At 40.4% G+C, this 17,498-nt stretch overlaps 1 protein-coding gene across 2 annotated transcripts in view; it reads right to left on the bottom strand.

The window, feature by feature from the left end:
* The window catches only part of slc27a6 (solute carrier family 27 member 6), a 54,001-nt gene that overhangs the window by 16,697 nt on the left and 19,806 nt on the right, over positions 1–17,498 (bottom strand). For both annotated transcript variants that reach the window (XM_042508828.1, XM_042508829.1), the window contains exon 5: positions 9,684–9,878. In XM_042508828.1, coding sequence (XP_042364762.1) covers positions 9,684–9,878 — 195 coding nt within the window. The remainder of the gene's footprint in view (positions 1–9,683; positions 9,879–17,498) is intronic.

Genomic DNA, 17,498 nt, shown 5'->3' with positions numbered 1-17,498 from the left:
ATACTACATAGTTTTCAATACTTACAAAACAAACATGGCTTGGAGAAAAATTATTTTTTCAGATATCTTCAACTGTGGATTTATTTTAACCCACAGATTTAACAATGGCATATTCTGAGTTTCACAAAATCTTGAAGGCAGCTTGTGAGTCAACACCACGTAAATCCATATCTAAATTATACAATGCTCTCTTTAACGCAAAGAATTAAAATACTCTTTACATTAAGGAAAAGTGGGAAAAGGAGGCGGGATTAAATCTGTCAGAGGAAGTGTGGGGAGAAATTTGGAGCTTCCAGTGGTCCTCAACCAATTCTACAATTTATTTATTATTTTAAGACTCCACTCCAAGAAAAATATAGAAATACTAATGTGTCATGCTGGAGACAATGTGGCTCAAGGGAGGCAAACCACTTTCATATATTTTGGGGATGTCCCAAATTAACAGTATACTGGAGTGACCTACATAAAACACTAAATACAGTGTTTAAAATCCATCTACCTTTGAAATTTAAGACTTTGTACTTTGGTCGAACTCAACTTGTGAATCAAAGGAAGGATGTAAAGCTGTTACAGGCCCATAGCGAGTAAAAAATTGATCACCAGAAAATGGTTAAATCCATCACCTCCCACACTGGAGGAATCGTTTGGTATAATTCTTGAGATATATAGAATGGAAAAGCTAACCTACTGTCTGAGAATCCAAAAAGTACCATAATACCAAAATTTGACTATAATGCTTTCTTCTCATTAAGACAACAATGTTTAAATTACATTGTATGCCCCCTTGGTTCTATTGTGAATGAAGAATGGTACGAATGTGTAAACACACAGATTGTGAGCAAAGGTGAATGGGCTGTATACCATTTATTTTAGTATGCTTTTATTTACTTTTTATTTTAGGAATATGCACACGAACACTGCAATTTAAAGCCATCCACATTCTTATCTAATTTTCTTTTTTTAATTTTTTCCTCTTTCTGTACTTTATTAATATTATTATTCCAAGTAGTTCTTCTTCTATTTCTTTATATTTTATTTATTCATTTATTTATTTCATTTATCCATTTTGTTCACTGTTTCTTACCACCCATGGATATTTTCCTGGAACTGAGTTTTGAATCCAGCATTTTTTATGGGCCAAGTTTTCTACCAGGAACTACTCAGAGACTTCTGCAAGATATTATGCTGCACATGTCTGTCCAACTTTATTATTTTTTTTTAAAAAAAAAAAAGGGAAAAGGATGTTGTATAAATAATGTAGAAGTTGATTGTACTTTTGCATGTATGCCTTTTCCAATAAAAAGCTAATTAAAATAAATAAATAAAATCAAACAAAACTCCAGTAATACATTAAATTTAAAAAGCATCCAGCAGGCTAACATACCAACATAAAATAAAAGAAATAAAACAAAGTCAATAATCAAATATTAGTTAGCTAAATAAAAATACCATCCCCACATATGCACCATAATCTAATACAGAATCATCACAGTAATTCTCAGTTCCTTAAGGAAGGTTAATATTGTGTTCACAGTGTGTGCTTCCTATCAATATCAAATATTATTTACTCAGCAGAATATTAGGCAAGAGGACATATATGTGTTAAAACAGCATTCTGTTGGGGGGTTTAAATGACTATATGTTGAAATAGCCACAGATTGAATATTTAATGAATATTTACTTTGTTTAATGTAAAATATGAATAAAACCAAAGTGAGGTCGGCCTACAATCATGGCTGAGCGAAAGACGGCATGCCGGAGAAAATGAAGAAACAAACATGAGGGTAAACAAAACATAACACATCAACACATGTTAGAGCTATAATATGTCAACAGCTTCAGAAAATAAATTTGCAATTATGTTACATTATGTGGAAGGTTATCTACTGAAGATTACTGTAACACTTTAACTACACACTACAAAATTCCATGACTTTTCCAAAACTTTCAATGTTTTTTACTATTTCCATGACTTTTCCAGGCCTTGAAAATGTAATTATGAAATTCCATGACTTTTCCAGGTTTTTCATGATGATGGGAACCCATAGGAAAGAAAGAGGAGGACATAGTGATCTTGAGTTCGAAGTTCGAAGAAATTTCCTAAAGGTGTTTTTGAGATATCATGTTCCCAAGAATGGGCCAGCCAGCTGGACCGACAAATGGATATAAGGACGTATGGACATATGGACAACACAAAAACATAATGCCTCCTGCCTCAACAATCACTGGTGCAGAGGCATGAAAAAGTGGGGTAGCAACAGGCCTCTATTGTTGCAGCAACAGTGCCCTAATAAAGATTTGGATCACTCACAATAGTGTAAATGCTGCATCGGCATTCACAATGAATACACAAAGGACAGAACAGGCTTTCCTCAGGTTGAACATGAACATGACATCTACATCTAACAGTAACTTGATGTTAAAAATCTGAAAATTAGTCTATGTAACCTGAAATCAGTGTTTCATAACTATATTTTATAACGGTATATGAGCCAGCAGGAGAAGCACTGGGACAGATCTAAGAATAGCTGGGGTCAGAGATTAGTGCTAAATACATGTAGCCACTGTTTTGTAACTCCTCTGATTAACAGCTCCACAGACAAGCATTAGTGAGGCTAATACCTTTAGTAGCCACAGGAAAGCCACTTCACTGCTCATCCTCACTAACTGTCTCAGCAGACTTACAGCTTAATCACTACAAGTCAATATTCAGGCTGACAGTCTCTCCCCAACTTCTGTCAGCTGCGTTAAAATGTAATGGTGACTGATGTTTTGAGAAGTTGCTGTTATTTTGTTAATCACAAAATTTCACTTACTACAATTATTGTAATTACAATGAATTATAGGAAAATACATTATATATTATCTTTTGCATTGTATAATAATTACCTCCAAATGGACATAATAAACATAACTCTTGTGTTGTAGGACATCATAAGGTATTGAATTAATACAAATATAATGAAGCCAATGTGAGCTGTGTGATTTTGGTGCAAGTAGAAAGTAAGTCAAATTTTCTTCTGTAATGTGTATACTTTTATGATTAGATACAGATGATAGAAAATAGAAAATAGGATTCATTTTTCTTTTTTGGTGTTAAGTTTGCTATTTTTTTCTTGAAAGCCTTGAAAAAATAACAAGATTCACAAAATAATATATTCTTGCAGGTCTCAACTATATAGATTTATTCATAATTCACGAAATTCTAAAAACTTGGTGTGGGAAATGTGCATTTGTCTTCTCAATTTCTGGATATTGTAGTCTCACACAAATGTGTTCTATTCTGGATCTGGTTAATATTCACCTGTGGCTTCTGTTAAGAGCCTGCAGGTTGGGCACAGTTCTATATGCATCATCTCTTATTAAACTCAAAAATATCAGAAAATAACAAACACAATATTGTAATGTATTTCATTAGAGAGCATATTAAGACCTCTCTGAGACCACCAAGTTTGTGTTCTGATGAAGGACACTTGCCACATCCTGGATCACACATGACCTGACTGTAAGCCGTTTAGCCCTCCCCCCACCACTCGTTACACTTTACTCAGCCAACCATGTGCACACATTTAGTGGTCAAATTCAAGTCTTGCACACTGCCTCTTCAAATAGATGTGCAGGATTAGCAATGTTTGGAGAGTGAATGTGGATTTTATAGAAACAAGACCATACACCTGGGGTGCCACCATATGTTTGATAATAGATTTAGGTAATGCAGATCATCTGGGATATTTGGGACCAGCTGAGAAAGTGCAGTCTTACTGGTGTTGAGTAACTTCAAAATGAATGTAATTCTGAATGAATAAATGACTTAAAAATCTTGCTTGTTGCTTGGTTACTGGCTGGGTATGAGTTTTAAAATGATGTTTTTTTAAAATGGGGTGTTTTTATGCCTCAAGGCATTTTGTTTTTTTTTTTAAGTTGGGTTGTATGAGATACTTACATAGTCAATGTGTTACACACAGCAGATGTCAGTTGGCATGCCCCATGTTTGGAGAAGCAGGCTGGAGTTCAACACAAAAGTTAAGGTATCTACTGCTGTGGAAGGTTCAGCAACAAAACGAATTTTAGCTAACTAAAAAAAAGTACCACCTAAAAAAATCAATATGTGTGTATTTGAATGCTGTATTAAGAGTATTCTGATTGCTTTACCTTTACCTCAGACAACCCATTTTGAGAGGGAGAGGGCTTCAGTTCCCCATCTATGCTCTTGTCAAAACCAGCAGACTCCATTGAGAAAAACAGTAATTTTAGTTTGCTAAACATGGGAGCTGCTGGTCTACCACTGCTACAACAGTTAGTTAGTGTTATTGCGTGACTTTTGTGCATCTAAACTAACCCTTTTTAACGCCAAAGTAATACAAAAACACTACCAAAATCATTGTTTGAGGCAGCAGTAGACCAGCAGCAGCATCTGTGGTCAGTGATGTCAGCGTGCGGGTAAGCGTGATACCTCACTTCCAGTGTATCTGTCTGTGCCTCTGGTAGCGTCTCTGTGCTGCTCCTATGAGCGATTCCCAGCTAATCTTCTAACTTGCTCCTTACACCCTGCTTCTTACTTGTGTGTAAGTTTTACACAAACACTCACAGCTGTCTTCTCCTCTCAGCAGTTTTTGTATCCAGTTTAATCACACAGCCACTCACTCACTGTTAGCTTGTTAGCTACTTTCGCTTTAGCTCTGGTTAGTGATGGCTTCTCCCTGCTCTTCTCCCTCTTCTGCTGCTCTTGCCTGCTCAGTGTGTCAGATGTTTAGTTACTCCTCTGCCTTATTTAGTGATAGTGGTACTTGTAACAAGTGTAGTTTATTTGCTGCGCTGGAGGTGAGGCTTAGCGATCTAGAAGCGCAGCCCCGCGCCATGGAAAATCCCTCTTTAGCTGCGATAGTTAGCAAGCCACCGTAATCTTCTCTGGACCCCTCCCCAATGTGACCAGTGATGACATGTTTAGCCGCATGTCATCACTCAGTCGCTGGTTGTCAAGGTGGTGTCCAGCAAATGATGTGGTCTTCGTTAATAATCGGCACTCTTTTTGGGGTAAACCTGGTCTTATCCGGAGGGATGGCATCCATCCCACTTTGGATGTAGCTGCTCTCCTCTCAAGGAATCTGGCCGAGTTTATTAGAAGCCCGAAGTCATGACACCCCAGAGTTGGGACCAGAGTGCAGAGTCTTACACGCTTCTCTGAGCTTCCTCTAGCACAATCACACAACGGTGTATAAAAACAGTGTCTGTCCCCCGACCACTTCATTTGTTTAAATAAATAAATAAATAAATAAAAGGTGAGTTGTACAAAAAAATCTCATAAAAATTAATACATATCCTGTCAAACAGCATCATAACAGGAGAATGAAATGCGGACTCTTGAACATGAGATCCCTATCAACCAAAGCTCTTTTAGTCACTGATTTAATATTGGAAAATCATATTGATTTATTATGCCTCACTGAGACCTGGCTTTGGCCTGATGAGTATGTTAGCCTGAAAATCCACTCCTCCAGGTCATAAATAGTAATGTTGCGCGGGACACTGGCAGAGAAGGGGGAGTTGCTGCTATTTTTGATTCAAGCTTAGCAATTCACCCTAAAGCTAAGCTAAACTATAGTTAATTTGAAAGCCTTTTCCTTCGTCTTTCTCACCCATCCTGGAAAAACTCTACAGCCAATCCTTATTGTTATAGTGTACCCCGCCCCCGGCCGATACTCTGAATTTCTATCTGAATTCTCTGAGCTTATATCAAGTTTAGTGCTTAAATCAGACAAAGTAATTATCGTAGGGTATTTTAACATTCACATAGATATTAATAGTGATAGCCTTAGTTCTGCTTTTTCCACGCTTCTGGATTCAGTTGGCTTCAGTCAGTGTGTACATAAACCCACCCATCGCTACAACCACACCCTAGATCTTGTCCTAGCATACGGTATCGATATTGAAGATTTATTAGTCTTCCCCGAGAATCCTGCTCTGTCAGACCATTATTTAATAACTTTCAATTTTTTATTACTCGACTACAACCCTCTCAGCAAGAGTCTCAGCACTCTCAGCACTATTCTAGGTGTCTATCTGATTCAGCAGTGGCTAACTTTAAGAAATTGATTCCTTCTGCATTGACATCATTACCATGTCTTACAGTGACTGAGAATACTATACTTACTTAAGTTAATACTAACTTAAGTCATTCTCAAATTGATTGTCTCATTGATAGTGCTACTGGCTCACTGCAATCAGCTCTCGACTCTGTTGCACCTTTCAAGAAGAAAATAATGAAACAAAGAAAATTAGCCCCATGGTTTAACCCCCAGATCCGCAAATTGAAACAAACATTGCGAAAATTTGAAAGAAATTGGCATTAAACCAACCTAAGAGAGTCCCATTTAGTATGGCTGGATAGTCTTAAAATGTGTAAAAAGGCTGTCCGCCATGCCAGAGCAAACTATTACTCATCATTAATTGAGGAAAATAAAAACAATCCCAGGTCTCTTTTCAACACTGTAGCCAGGCTGACTCAGAGTCACAGCTCCATAGAGCCTTGTATTCCTTTGACCCCAAGCAGTGACGAATTCATGAGTTTCTTTAATGATAAAATTATAACTATTCTAGATAGAATCTATCACCTCTTGCCCTTAACTGACCTGACCCCGGACTCAGGTAGCTTGGATATGGCAGCAAGGCCTGGAATTTATTTGGACCGTTTTTCCCCCATTGACCTTCGCCTACTCTCTACTTTTAGTTCTGCATCTACGTAAGCCATCAACCCCATCCCAACTGGGGTACTTAAGGAAGCTTTACCTTTATTAGACAATTCTTTATTACATATAATCAATGCGTTTTTATTCATGGGCCATGTACCACAGTCCTTTAAAACAGCTGTCATTAAACCCCTTCTAAAGAAGCCCATTCTCGATCCTGAGATTTTAGCTAACTATAGACTGATATCTAATCTCCCCTTTATTTCTAAAATCCTTGAGAAAGTGGTTGCTCATCAACTCTGTGATTTTCTCCAAGATGATAGTTTATTCGAGGACTTTCTGTCGGACTGTAGACTTCATCATAGTACAGAGACGACACTTGTAAAAATTAATAATGACTTATTGATCGCTTCTGATTCAGGTCTGGTCTCTGTTTTAATCCTTTTAGATCTCAGTGAACAGTTAATTGGCCTTAAAGGAACTGCTCTAACGTGGTTTATATCTTACTTATCAGATCGTTCCCAATTTGTTCACATCAATGATCAATCGTCCGCGCATACTAAGGTCTGCTTCGGAGTGCCACAAGGTTCTGTGCTTGGACCAATCCTTTTTACTTTATATATGCTTCCTCTCGGCAACATTATTAGAAAACACTCTATTAATTTTCATTGTTATGCTGACGATACACAAATGTATCTATCTATGAAACCAGATGATCGGCTATCTAGACTTCAAACATGTCTTAAGGATGTAAAAGCCTGGATGAGCCGTAATTTCTTTATGTTGAATTCAGACAAAAGTGAAGTTATTGTTCTTGGCCCCAAACACCTCAAAAACTCCCTTTCTAATAATGTAATTTCTCTAGAACCTTGGACTTTTATTTGATCAAGATTTATCTTTTGCCTCACATATAAAACAAACTTCAAGGACTGCTTTCTTTCACTTGTGTAATATTGCAAAAATGAGACATATCAGACATTTCAGATGCTGAAAAATTTGTACATGCATTTGTCACCTCCAGGCTGGATTACTGTAATTCCCTATTATTCGGTTGCCCCAACATATCACTTAGGTCTCTCCAACTGGTGCAGAATGCTGCTGCACCAGTTGGAGAGAAAAGAGACCATATTTCTCCTGTTTTAGCTTCATTGCACTGGCTCCATGTAAAATCCAGGATTGAATTTAAAATCCTCCTCCTTACTTACAAAGCTCTAAATGGTCAAGCTCCATCCTATCTGTCGCAGCTCATAGTTCCTTACCAACCCTCAAGATCACTGTGCTCTGAAAATGCAGGGTTACATGTGGTTCCCAAAGTGTCCAAATGTAGGATAGGAACCAGAGCCTTCAGCTACCACGCTCCTCTCTTATGGAACCATCTTCCAGTTTCGGTTAGGGAGGCAGACACCGTTTCCACTTTTAAGGGTAGACTTAAGACCTTCCTCTTTGATAAAGTTTATAATTAGGGCTGGCTAAGGTTGCCCGGACCTGCCCATAGTGGCTGACATAGGTTTAACCTGCCTGGGGACTTTCTGTTGGGGTCAGAGAGTAGTGGGGACTAACACTGCTCTCTGACCTTTATATTTAAGCCATAATAGCTGATTAGTGACCCTAGTTTCATTAGTGTGTATATTCCTGGAGCACAAGTTTCTTATGCTCAGTTGAAATCCCCGTCCGTGTGACGGGGAGGAAGGGGAGGTGGGGGTGGTTTTGAGTCCGTTCAGACCTGCCAAGAAGCTCTGCTTCCTCTCTCTTTCCTTCTTTTCTATTACTGCTCTCTGGCATTCATATTTTGCTGTTCAGTGACTCTAGGATCTTCATTGAGTGCTAATCCTTTTTACTGCTCACCACCTTGGGTCTGTTGAACTGCACCATGCTAATCCAGTTGCCTCTCTGGAGCATTCCTGCTCCCTTGTTTCCTAGCTTTCCCAGATCCTGGCCGCAACCCTGGCTGTGCCTGATCGTGGTGATATCTGTGCTGGCGCTGTGACCATGCCTTTGGTTGTGCTCGTGCTGTGGCTGCACTGATACTGTACCCCACGCTTGCCCTGATCATGGTGTTGGTCCCGGTTGCACCGATGCTGCGATCATGTCTTTGGATACCTCCGTATCAATATATGCATGAGACTCTTATCAAAACCCGCAATATCAGCATAGACTGCATTTGATAATTTCACATCTATCGTTATTGTAATATGACATGCGTCTGTTTCCACTATTGCTGTGCCTCTCTCCCCCTCTCTCCCCCTCCCCCCTCTCTCTTTCTCTTTCCTTTTTGCCACAATTGTATTTCATTTGTTATTTACGACATCTATCGCATGTCTGTCCGTCCTGGAAAAGGGATCCCTCATCATTCTCTGCTGCTCTTCCTGAGGTTACTTCCTTTTTTTTCTCCCCGTGACAGGGGTTCTTTTTTGGGAGTTTTTTTACTTGGGTGATGTGAGGGTCTAACGGCAGAGGGATGTCGTAAACTGTGAAGCCCTCTGAGGCAAACCATGTTTTGTGATAATGGGCTCTATAAATAAAATTGACTTGACTTGACTTGATTTGATTTTTTCTCCATGGAGTCTGGCTTTGATGAGGGCGATGTATGGCTTCATTTTCCAGTTGGAAATCACTGTGTGACTGCAAGGTAAAGTCATGAAAATACTTTCAGTATAGCATACTCTTAAACTGATATTGATTTTTTTGGGTGGGACTTTTAAGATGGCTAAAATACATTTTGTTCCATAGCAATACATTGCTTAGCTTCCATGTCGCACTCCAGCCTGCTTCTCCAAACTGCCAACCATCATCTACTGTAGGTTATACATCGACTATAGATAAGTACGTCATTCAAACCCACTTAAAAAAAAAATCTGAACATTTCCTTTACGTTTGTGCAATTGTGTGACATGGGACTTTGTGTTTTGGTTGTGTGTTCACATTTACTACCTGTGAGGGATTCATCACCTCTTTACATCCTGCACAGCTCACACCTTAAGGTTATAAAATACTCACCTTGTAGAAGAAGTTGGAGCGTCCCACAGTTCCGATCTTGCTGATGTGGTTCATGAAGCACAAGTTTCCCTCAGTGGAGCCATACACCTCGCACATTTTAATGTTTCCAAAGCGACTCTGAAACTCCCGCCAGACGTCCTGTCGCAGCCCGTTTCCCACTCCCATCCGCACCTTGTGAACTTTATCCTCCTCTGTCTGATGGAGGGAAAAGATGTGATGACATTAGCCAAATAAATCTGACAGTGACAACTGATCATCATTTCTCAGTGACATGTAAAATTCAAGAATGGTGGAATATATCAGTAAAAGTCAGTTATCTAACAAGCTTTCGAAATGCAGCCTTCAAGGAAAAAAAATGCAACATTGTGTAAGTCACAAAGAAATGTCATGAATACAAATGAATGTGTCACAGCAATAGCAGCCTCTCATCAGCTATACATTTATAATGTTTAATGTTATTAATATATTCAGAACACAAACAATACTTTTTCATGCTAATTAGGCTTTATCAGTTTATTCATTGCAATTTGCAGTTAACACCTCATTTAACTCCTGTAACTTCACCTACAACACCTTTCCAAGGCATAACCAAAATAAACGGACTGCAGTTCTTGTTCCACTTTTACACGTTCATGCACGGTCTTATTTGAAAGATGAAACTGTTTTTTTCATGTTTACCTAAATATTTTCTTAAAAAAATGTACTGCAGATGACTAATATGCAGTAAATATGTCGTCATTATAGCAACTAATTGTTGCTATGAAGGTGGCAGCGCATGCAGACGCAGCAGCCAGTAGCTCCTCAAATCCTTGCTACTTTTTTGCTATATTTTTCTATTCTTTCAACACCATGGCCCCTTCTGCTGAAGCGCTTTTCTATGATAGAGAAGCTTTTATCAACATCAAAAGGTTTGGACTGAATATACCACACTGCGAGAGAATCCCCACCAACGGCATCAACGAGTGACCAGTCAGACCAGAGGGGAGAAACAAAACCGAAAGCGCTGGACAAAGAGAAGGAGGCAAGCCAGCATCACCGGGGGCTGCTCCTCTATCAAGCCGTCTTCAGGCTAATGTCTTGTCATAGGAGAGTGAAGTGGATGAGATGTGATTTTGGCTCCCTCAGCAACAGGAGATCAGAGACTGCTCTGCACACATCTTCACAGTGACATGGTTAACCCGTAACATCCCGGAGCCATTTGGACACAAGACTGATGCAAATTCAAAAAATGCACTGCAGGAATTGAACAATGCCATCAACAGCAACATGCCCAAGGAATCAGATGGAATTTTCATAGTAGCTGCTGATTTTAATCAACTCATCCTTCCACTCCAAAGATGTAGCAGGATCAAGAACAAATGAAATTTAGTTTTTTAAAACCTTGTTTAAAAATGACTAATAAATCTACCGTCTACCTTATTCTAGAACTGAGAGGTTTTAGCTTAAAAAAACAACTGAGCCATCTTATGAAGCCCCACATAGTCCAAATTCACACTAAATAACAATAGCACAGAAAATAAAACATTTTTCATGATTTCTAAGGTTATCTCCATGCACTTTCAAAGACAGATGGTAAAACAATGTACTGAATGTGTGAATATGAGAGAAAAGCTAATCAGCACAGACATGTTGAATGTATGAGCAGCTTTTCTGTTGGAAAAAATGGCAACAAATATGGACTTCTGGATCGAAATAACACTTCGTAAGTGAGTAGGGCTGGACCCCAAAATTCTGGTATTCGTTAATTGGGTAGGTTTTGAGGCCCCTGAGGGTCTGGGGCTGGTATGTAGTTGCTCTGTGTGTATCATACACGAGGTGCAGCCAAAACACCTCGAGCAACCAGAAATGCAAGTAAAGAAAAAGAGGCACTGATGTATCTGTTGAGCACAGCCAGACAAACTGTTTGGCCGAGAGGATTTATCACATTAAATATGTAGGGATTTTGGCTTAACATGAGATAACCCTTTCTGTGATTAGGCCTCACGCAAGGATCACCAATTGTTTAAGTATGGCTATCAGATGTAATTAATGATTATTTAAAATAATTATTAATTATGTTAAATACTGTGACTTAATTTACATTAAATGACCTTGTGGGGCATCATTCCCGGAAAGGGAAAATGATAGCCGATCAATAAAAACAGTCTCATAATATACACTATAGCTGTCATGTCGTCCATCTTTATATACAGTCTATGGAGTGAACACACCAAGAGGCAGAGGTGGATTGACCAACAACAGAAGCTACAAGATGCTGGATCAAAGATGGCCACAGAGCGAAGAAGGCCTTAGCCATGACCATGTGGTTGGTCAAACAAAGGAAAACCTTCTCGGCGTTCCTCTGTTGAGAGTATAAAGGGTTAAAATAGTCAGAAATAGGTGTTTATTAGTTAAGTAAGTAAGTAAAGTAAGTAAATAGTTAAAAACAAGATACCCCTATAACATTTTTTATCTTATTGTGTCTTAAATAGTGGTAAAATACTGATTTCATTTGTGGTTGTTACTGTTAGAGCAATACCTAAACAGGTCAGTAGATGGCGTATAGCACTTGCGAGAAACATTTAAACCCCCATAGAGGCAACATTCCTCAAATTACATGTTTGTACATCGGTATGAGGTATAAAAACGTTGAGAATCTTCTGAGATTTCATATAATACTTGGTGTTTTGTAGTTTTGCTGTAATATGTAAAGATAGAAATGTTAGCTAATCGCAGCCACATGGAAGTGTGTGCTGGTTGCTAGTAGCTCATGTAACGTGCTCAATGCTCTGGAGTACTTGTGAGACACGCTGTGGAAATTTCCTTATTAGTTGTTTAACCAACAAATTAAGTGCTTATTTGATTAGTGTACGATATAGTAGCTTGTTTTCTATGTCAGTGTATCTCAAAGTCGAGAAGAGGCGAACATAGTCACTTGAAAATGTAAAACGCATTCACCATGGTTATGTGCTGTTGTTGTGTGTGGTGTGCAACAGAGTGAGAGAATGTCGTTTTGGAAACTGTTAGTTTAATCAGGGAATGTGACCAACTTGTTATTTTGCACATTATATGACTGAAACATTATTCAAGTGCAATCAGAAGGACACTCACAGACATTGATATTGTTCATTATGTCACAGATGTATTTTTGTGAATATACTTATTGCACTTTGGACTCTTCAGTTATTTGATGCTACAAAAAGCATTTTGTTTATCACCTCAGGAGGCCATAGTTTAATGTTTGTTATATTTGTATTGCAGAATAAATCCTGCAGATGTGCTGAACACTATCTAAACTTTCTGCCTCTTTGTTGCTACACACAGAGAGAGAGCTGTATGGTTTATGCACATACCCCTCCCTGACACTCACCAGGCCAGGGGGGCAACAATTCTGGGGGAAGGGAAGTGATGTCTGCTCTACAAGAACTGCGAAGGGGGATCCGGAGGCAGCTCCACCAGTTGATCAGCTCTGCGAGAACAGATTTGCTGTACCAGCTGGTAGTGTCCATCGGGGATGAGATAGAGGAAGATTTCCCAGGGGAAGATGCGTCGTTCATGACTTCATCATGAACTTTCTGCAAAGTGACCAGTTGGCAAGTCAAGAGGACCATGGCATGACCCGCCTGCTAGTCTTCAGTGATCTCATCACTGAACTGCAGCAGCCTCCAGCTGTGACAGAAGAACAACGCGAGATGGACACAGATGGACGCAGTACAGGTTAAGGTAGACAGGTCACCAGTTGTAACCACTCAGATAAGAGATGTGATAAAGTTGAAAGATGTTGCTGTGCTACTGCATAATAGAGAGTTCAGTTTACACAGTAGACAGATCTCAGACTCAGATTCTGATGTTAGCTATAGCTCACTGCGTAGGCAGATCATGAAGGGCTAGCTTGGAATTTTACAGAGGCAGAAGTGATTCGTACTGTCTTAAAGATAATCAAACCCGGTGCATTTAAAGATATGTTGATGACTACAGAAGGGTTAACAGTAGCTGAGCTCAAGCACTTTCTCACAGCACTCGACAAGTGTGCAGAATTATTTCAGGAGTTAGCAATGCAAAACAACAGGATAAAGAAAGCCCACAGCAGTTCATGTATCGGTTAATGGGGCTATAACAGAGAGTATTATTTGTTTCCCAGCAAGGTAGCTCAGGGTTTCAGTATGATAGCAAACTTGTTCATGGGGTTTTTCATCACTCCCTGTGTCAGGGAATAAGTGAGAGATATGCATATGTTAGGGGAGACCTTAAACCACTCATGACCAACATGAGTCTAACTTAAGATTTTATTTTAGAGGTAGTGACTAAGTCAGTGAAAAGGTTGAGAGACGGGCACGCTTAGGCCAGCCAACTAAAGCTAAAACAGTCTTAGTTAATGCCACACAGCAAAGAGAGAGACACAACATGAAGTTCAACCTGCAGCTGAAGTACAAGCCAGCATTCTGCTAGCTCAAGCTGAAGTCCAGGGGAACCGTACAGCTATACAGGAACTGACTGCAAATGTTTCATCTTTAACAAAGACCCTAGAGAAGGCTCTCACTCCCAAGCTGAGCACTTCAGAAACACTCCATAGCTCAAGGAACTGCTGGCCCCACCCATTGTTTCACACAGAGCTGTTGGCTGACAGTCAAATAGTTATACTCTGGGGAACGTGATGGGGTCATTGGGGAGGGACCACAAGTGACCAAAGAAAAGCCTGCGTCCCATGTCACGGCAACCAGCCAAGACTCCAGCTACTCATCAGTCACCTTTAAAGCACTGAGTAAGAAACGGACACTGTGTAGCAAAACTGATAGGGAAAAGGTGCATGTTTACCTCTTATCTTAATGGTGTACAGACTGACACATTGCTGGATAGTGGAGCTCAGGCTATTATTCTAGAAAAGTCACGGTTAGAATGGTTAGAAGAACACTTACCAGATGTCAAAATCCAGTCACATGAAGACCTACTGCCAGATCATCCACTCAGAATCACAGCAGCTAATGGGACTGATGTACCTTTTGACAGGCAGGTGTTAGGTCATGGCCACAGGGAGGAACAATGCTATTTGAACCTACCTTAGAGAGTGTCTTACCAGAGGTGCTAGAATTGTTCCCAGCATTAGTCGATGTATCTTCTGGTGCATCCAAAGCTGTCTTTACAGCTCCACCAAGCATGACATTTTCTTGTCACCAAGAACAGTTCTAGGCTGCTTAGAAGAAATCAGTGATAGTAGGCCAGTAAATATCTGTTTGTCTACCCAGCAGCCAGTGGAATCAAACAGTGACACCTACTTGTGCACTGCACAGGTTAGCCCAACCAGTGACACCTGCAAGAAAAGTAGCTCGCATGAGTCTCACACACAAGAAAAGTATCTTCCCCCTTTGAGATCAGAGCACCTCAACCAGCAACACCAAGAGATGGTGCGCCAAATGATTTTTGAGATTTCTGATGTATTTGCACGGGGAGAAGGAGACATAGGTTGTTTACCCAACTTACAGCTGAAGAACAATGTCATGGACAATAACCCTGTTCAAAGGTGCTATAACTCCATACCTAAACCCTTGTATAAGGAGGTTAAAGACCATCTGCAGACTCTCCCAGACAGAGGTTGGCTTCGCAAATCTGTGTCTTCATATTCCTCCTCCGTGGTTTGTATCTGGAAAAAAGATCAGAGCCTGCGACTGTGTGTGGATTTCAGGGGGTTGAACCGAAAGACTTTTCCAGACCAGCATCCATTACCACGAATCCAAGACCTGCTTGACAGTTTGGGGGGCAACACCTGGTTCTCCATGCTCGATCAAGGCAGCACATACCATTAAGGGTTCATGAGCGAGGAATCCAGGCATCTCACAGCTTTCAGTACAACGTGGGGGTTGTACGAATGGATACGAATTCCATTTGACTTGATGAACGCCCCTGCGGCTTTTCAGAGATGTATTGAGGTAAACGAAATGAGTGTTGTGCTCCATACCTTGACGATGTGCTGTGTTACTCTGTAACCTTTGAAGATCACACACATCACCTCAGGAAAGTCTTCAGCCACCTGAGAGAGCACGGCGTAAAGTTAAGACCAACCAAGTGCAAGCTGTTTAAAAGAGAGGTTCACTACCTTGGGTGATTAGTATCTAAAGAAGGAGTCAGGATCGACCAATGGGACTTAGCAGCAGTGACGGCGTTTAAAGAGAAGGCGCATCGCACAGTTGGAGATGTTAAGGTCCCTGCTGGGGTTTCTTGGATACTATCGCTCATTCATTCAAGACTTTTCTGGGCTGGCTAAGCCACTGTTTGAGCTACTGCAAAAACCAAGTGAAACTGGTGACAGCCAGAACCAGACCAGTGCAGGTAAAGGCAAAGTGAAGGGAGATAAAGGTCAGCTTCCATCAAAAACATCTATCACATGGAAAGCAGAGCACAGGGATGCTGTAGGTAAGCTAGTGGACATGCTGAATAATCCGCCCATCCTAGCTTACCCGAAACTTTGACCTCCCTTTCACATTGCACACTGATACGTCCAATGAGGGTTTAGGAGCAGTGTTTTACCAGTGACAGAACAATAAGTTGAGAGTAATAGGGTATGGTTCAAGGACTCTAACTCCTGCAGAGACAAATTACCGCTTACACTCCAGTAAACTTGAGTTCTTGGCTCTCAGGTCCTAAGTTTAGAGACTACTTGTATCATGCTCCGACGTTTACAATAAACACAGATAGCAACCCTTTAACTTATGTTCTCAGCACCACCAGACTAAATGCTGCTGGACACAGATGGGTTGGTGAGCTGGCTGATTTTCACTTTGATATTAAGTACAGGCAAGAAAAGATAAACAGAAGCTGACACACTGTCAAGATACCCTGTGAGGCTTCAGGACAGCATGATAGACCACACAGAGACTATGTCACCTGAGATGGTTTTAGCAGTGTGACAAGGCAGTAAAGCAGTTCAGGAAAGTGCCTTGGGTTGCAGCTCTACAGCTTAACAGTGGTACAGATGTTGTGCCACCTGAGAGTATTTCCAGTGTGTCACCAGAAAACATTTATGCAGCACAGCAAGAGGATCTGGCCATAGCTGAAGTGGTCTCTCTAAAACTTCAGAACTGGACTCCCAATGAAACACACAAACGAAACATGAGGAAAGAGACAAAGCTGCATGAATGGAATAAGCTGGAAGTGGATAACGGGATGCATTACAGATGGACTGAACAAAACAGGCAGCTTGTCCTCCCAGCAAAGTTTAAACTCTTGGTGTTAAAGTCCCTGCATAATGATATGAGTCATGATGGTGCAGAAAAGTAACTCATCTCACCTGCGAGAGGTTCTATTGGCCTAAAATGCAGCAGGAGACAGAAGACTATGATAATAAAAGATGTGCCTGTGTTAAGCACAAATGTCCAAATCTTCCACTTAGAGCTCCCATGAGACACATCTCCACAAGCAGTCCATTCAAGTTAGTCTGCATTGAGTACCTTCACCTGGACCAAGTCAAGGCTATGAGTACATCCTCGTTCTTGTTGACCATTTCACACGCTTTGCACAAGCGTACCCAACAAGGAATAAATCAGCAAAAAAAACTGCAGCTGATTTTTTAAGACTTCATCCCTTGTTTTGGTTTTCATGAGAAACTCCATCAAGATCAAGGGAAAGAGTTTGAGAACAGTTTGTTCAGTAGGTTACAGCAGCTGGCTGGTATTGGTCATTCACGTACCACACCATACCAGCCTCAGTGTAACCCAGCAGAGAGACTGAACCACACACTGTTTCAGATGATGCGTACCCTGGAAGAGGAAAAGAAAAGTCAGTGGAAAGATCATCTCCCCCATGTCGTGCAACCTACAACTGCACAAGGCATGAAGCCACCAG

Source organism: Plectropomus leopardus, chromosome 20 (assembly GCF_008729295.1).
Source record: "Plectropomus leopardus isolate mb chromosome 20, YSFRI_Pleo_2.0, whole genome shotgun sequence".
Classification (NCBI taxonomy): domain Eukaryota; kingdom Metazoa; phylum Chordata; class Actinopteri; order Perciformes; family Serranidae; genus Plectropomus; species Plectropomus leopardus.
The sequence above is the reverse complement of the archived record's forward strand: the minus strand, read 5'-3'. Positions and strand labels throughout refer to the sequence as shown.